Source organism: Haplochromis burtoni, unplaced genomic scaffold (assembly GCF_018398535.1).
Source record: "Haplochromis burtoni strain Fernald_Lab_line unplaced genomic scaffold, NCSU_Asbu1 Contig_761, whole genome shotgun sequence".
In the NCBI taxonomy this organism is placed as follows: domain Eukaryota; kingdom Metazoa; phylum Chordata; class Actinopteri; order Cichliformes; family Cichlidae; genus Haplochromis; species Haplochromis burtoni.
In genome coordinates, this window is record NW_024583122.1 from 16,835 (window position 1) to 21,396 (window position 4,562).

The 4,562-nt window shown below is 40.9% G+C and overlaps 1 protein-coding gene across 2 annotated transcripts in view; it reads left to right on the top strand.

Moving 5' to 3' along the window:
* Positions 1-4,562, top strand: part of LOC102291632 (signal transducer and activator of transcription 5B) — a 53,703-nt gene that overhangs the window by 11,156 nt on the left and 37,985 nt on the right. The window contains exons 4-5 of one of the 2 annotated variants that reach the window (XM_005950243.3): positions 2,156-2,245; positions 3,129-3,306. In XM_005950243.3, the coding sequence (XP_005950305.1) occupies positions 2,156-2,245; positions 3,129-3,306 (268 nt within the window). The other variant, XM_042215566.1, reaches the window with a different exon arrangement.

Consider the following 4,562-nt stretch of genomic DNA (forward strand, 5'->3'; position numbering starts at 1 on the left):
GGGGCAGACCCAGGACACGCTGGAGAGATTATATCTCTCGGCTGGCCTGGGAACGCCTTGGTGTTCCCCCGGATAAGCTGGAGGAGGTGGCTGGGGAGAGGGAGGTCTGGGCCTCTTTGCTTAGGCTGCTGCCCCCGCGACCCGGTCTCGGATAAAGCGGATGAAGATGGATGGATGTTCTGATGTTTAATAGATGACTGTGTTTAAGTGCACACTGACTGTTTTCTGGCTTCTTACATCTTAAGTTACAATGTGTATATTTCTTACTACAATACAGCATCTTTATGAAATTGGTAAGAACAACAGCTGCTTTAGTTTTAGGTTCCAAAGCCTTCTTGGAGACTATATATGAATTGTGGTCAGGAAGTTCCAGGAACAGCCTTTAAAATAATCAAAAGCATGACCTGAATAAAAGTAAAGACCTTCTTCTTCTTCACCTCCTCACAATTTTCAGTACAGCTGTGGTTTTATCTCTGTGTACAAGTCTCATCATGCTCAGTTGTCCGTGTCTCTGATGACTGCTCGATGTTCTACGGTCTGTCAAAACTGTTATTCCTGAGCTTGCACTTCATTTTCAGGAAGTATTAGAAAGAATGACCTAAAAACAGCTGATGATGGAGTTATCTGAACATATACAAACGTCCTCAACATAATCAGTACCATGGCTCGCTAGTGTTAATGCTTTATACTGTGGACGCTGTCCCTTTCCTATTGGTGGAAAAATGCACCACGTCACGAAGCATTTGGTTACTGAGAAAAAGGGAGAAGTTGTGGGAGCGATGGCAAAAGTAAGAGTGGCAATATCAGCAGCAAGTTTTGAGATTTTAGAAATTTAAGACATTTGGCACGTTTGGAATGTTGTGTAGTCATTTTTGTGTGTCAACACAATAATACGACAAAAGCAGACTGCAGTGTAAACGCTTCCTTCAGGTAGACACAGGAGTGATACGCCCTCGTGTTTGTCAGACATGTGATGTGCTTCTGTCTTGACAGGAGCGATTCCTGATTGATCTGCAAATAGTTGTGCAAAAACCACAGAGGCTGCATCTTAATGTAAACAGTTTTTAAAGGTGAAATAGTCAAAATGGTCAGTTATACCCTTGACCCCACATTGTCTGGATGGTAGTATCTGTATATACCCGTACATACTTTTCATCACTGATTAATAGAGAATAACTTTACCTCCATTTAAGAGATGCAGGCTTTTGAACTGAGCACAAATAACAAGCTAGCTGGTGTCTTTCCTGTTTAGTCCGGACGACGCTGCAGCCGCGTTTGTCAGTAAGAACATCAAATTTCATTTTGGCTGACCTCAGAACAGTTTCCAACTTTGCCTCAGTCCATTTTAAATGAACTTTGGTCCAGACAAGACAGCAGAGTGTCTGCTACTACTTCTACGACTACTTCTGAAATGCAATTCAATATTGAGTTTCTACCTTGACCCTTGCACACAGAGATTTCTCCAGAGTCTTTGAATCTTTTGACATCATCACTGTAGATTATGAAGACTTTGATAGCACTATATGTGTGTGTGTGTGTGTGTGTGTGTGTGCTGCATTTGCTCGTCATGTGAGCTCATATACAAGCTGAAGCAGAAAAAGTTGTGACACCTGTTATCCTGTTATCTCTGACTCGAGCGTCAGGTTTTGTCAAACCAGTTAATTCAAAGAAGCCTTGCATGTGTTCTCAGAATGAAAGATGTGTATAATAACTATTGTAATAAACTCAGTTTGGGTTTATGCATATAACATTAAATTACATCAACGACCACATAAAGAGGCTTTATGCTGTTAGGTAAAGACCCAACAGGAGAAAACTAATCAATCACACAGTCTGAGAAAGCACTCTGACCTGTCCTCCAGCAGAGCCAGGCCCAGGGAAGGGCAGCTATCTGCCACGACCATGGAGGGATGAAGAGGTTGAACTGGCATTAGTTTGTTGAGTTTGTATGCTTGACTCTGTGTCTGGAGTTTTTTGTTTTTGGCGGGTTTTTAATGTGTAGTTAAAAGATTTTGGATCTTTCATGCATATAAAATATTTAAACGATAATGTCAAAAATCAAGCCTGTATTACTTTAATATAAGCAAAGGCATGAATCAACTACACATAAAGAACGTTGCATCCTGATGTGATTAAGTGTGTGTCTGTTTTGTAGAGCACCTACGACCGTTGTCCTCTGGAACTGGTCCGCTGCATTAAACACATCCTGCAGTCAGAGCAGAGGCTCGTTCAAGAAGCTACAAATGTAAGTCGAAGAAATTGCTGCGTTAATACTGCAGGAATCAGGGTTGTGGGTAGGTTAGGAACCATACATAACAGCTACAGCTTTTGTCTATCTGGCCTGTTGCAGCTTGCTAGGCTGCATATACCAACAACTCGGAGCACAAGAAGAAACAAGTCCTCCTGAGTAGTAAGAGGATACGTATCCCCATTTGTTCTAGATATAGGGGCAGGTTGATAACCACGGTGGAGCCCAGAGGGAGCAGGAGGACGGGAGAAGCTCACAGTCTGGAGTGCCTAACCTCAGTCTTTAAACCAGCATTTTTGAAGTTACCAGGTTAATGCACAGTTCAGTTGCCAACTAATAATATGTGAAAGCGCTTCTCGCTTTGTTTTGGTCATCAGTATGTTCAAGATGGAAATCACGGCAAAAGACAGAGCAGAATGATACATGTGCAGACAGTTTGACTATGATATGAAAACTTGACAGTCCAGGGGTTGATTGATCCGATTAAAAAGGTGTTTTCAGTTTGAAGCATACGTCCCCAAACAAAAATACAGCGGAGGACAGAGTGCAGAAACATCTGTATGTGCACTTACTCTGCAGGAGTAACATTAAGCTAATATGTAGAGCAATAAACAATAGCATCATACTGACTGCATTATATTTCATGCAAAATAAATAAATAGCAAATTTATGGGGAAAGGTTTGTAGTTGGTACATACAGTTTCACCAGAAAGCACGCCATCCCACATCCTACTCACCCCACTCAATGTGTCTTCCTTGCAGGTGTTCATATTCAGTTGCCTCTAGTTATTGTCGTACACAGAAGGTGTAAATAAGAGTTTTGGGAGCAGATTTTTGTCCTGATTTTGTTTTAAGCCTTCATCATCTGTTTGGTGTCTAGGCCAGCAGTGGAAGTGGGAGCCAGGCCATGGACACGCTATCACAGCGCCACCAGCAGATCAACCAGGCCTTTGAGGAGCTCCGACTAGCCACACAGGAAACTGAGAATGAACTGAGAAAGCTGCAGCAGAGCCAGGAGTACTTCATCATCCAGTACCAGGAGAACATGCGCATTCAAGGTAAGGAGGAGAGAGAGAGAAACACAAGTGGTAAGAATGTAGAAGCAAATAAGCCCACCAGTAGAACTGGAACCATTTTAGATTTGAATCTATTCTTTAAATTCTGCTGGTTTTCCCACCAGAACACAACAACCTGTAACTGTTTGCATCACACTCGGAGCTCTTTCTCCCTATCCCTGTCTCTCTCTCTTTAGACAATATGCACAAAAAGTTAATTTACTGAAGACTAAAGAAAACTGCAACCACATTGCTCAATCAAACATAAACAGCATATCAGATGTTTAAATGGAGAAAATGTGTAATTAAAACAAAATATCAGTTCATTTTAATTAGACTCTTTGGACTTGAACCTAACCTGCTCCGGAGCAGCTATGACCTTCACTGGACCATCGCTCTGACCTCCGTGAATAACAGGAGGGCCCAAAGTCTGTCTTTCACATCAGTGATAAATTTTGTTATTCTAGTTCTAAAATTTAATATATGATCCTAAAACAGGACACCTACAGTGTACTGCTGACCTCATATTAAATTTTTGCTAAGCTGAAATTCTTAAAAGTTGAGAGAATCAGAATCAGATCTTTGAAGCTCCACGCCAAAAAACCTGTCAAAAATAGTCCTCAGTGTAAAATTGTAAAGACTTTCATATCTCATCATCTACAGTAGGGCTGTCAGGATTTACACTGAGAGCCACATACAGCTCGATTTGATCTGAAGCGGGCCGGACTCGTGACTCTGTTTTCTGTCAGTGTAAAGAAGTCACATATTTAACGGTTTTTCTACATGATGAAGGTAAATCTGCTGTGACAAAGAAGGAAATCTGTCAGCACGACTCTTTGGACTGTACGAAATAAACGTGTAAAATTACAGAAAATGTTCCGGTAGCCCATTGACTGTCCAGTTTTTTTGTTTTTGTAGTTGTAAAAAAACTGAAATCTCAATAGAAACTTTTCTCTTTTTCACAAAGTTACATTGTTTTTATTAGAGACAGAGCTAAGTGTTGCAATTTGGCATTATTTTGTGAAAGTTGAAATTTCTTCGGTGTTGAATAGCAGAAATTAGCCTTTCTTGTCAGAGGTACCGTATTTTTTTGGACCATAAGGTGCATAAAGCAAAACAAAACAGTCAGATAAGTCAAACTTTCCCCAACTCATTCTTCGTGCTTCCTCCATTTCTGTACCACTGATTCATTAACGCTGTATTCTATCACAGCTGCTCTATTCCCATGTTGTTGCAGTATATGAATGACTAACTTCGTA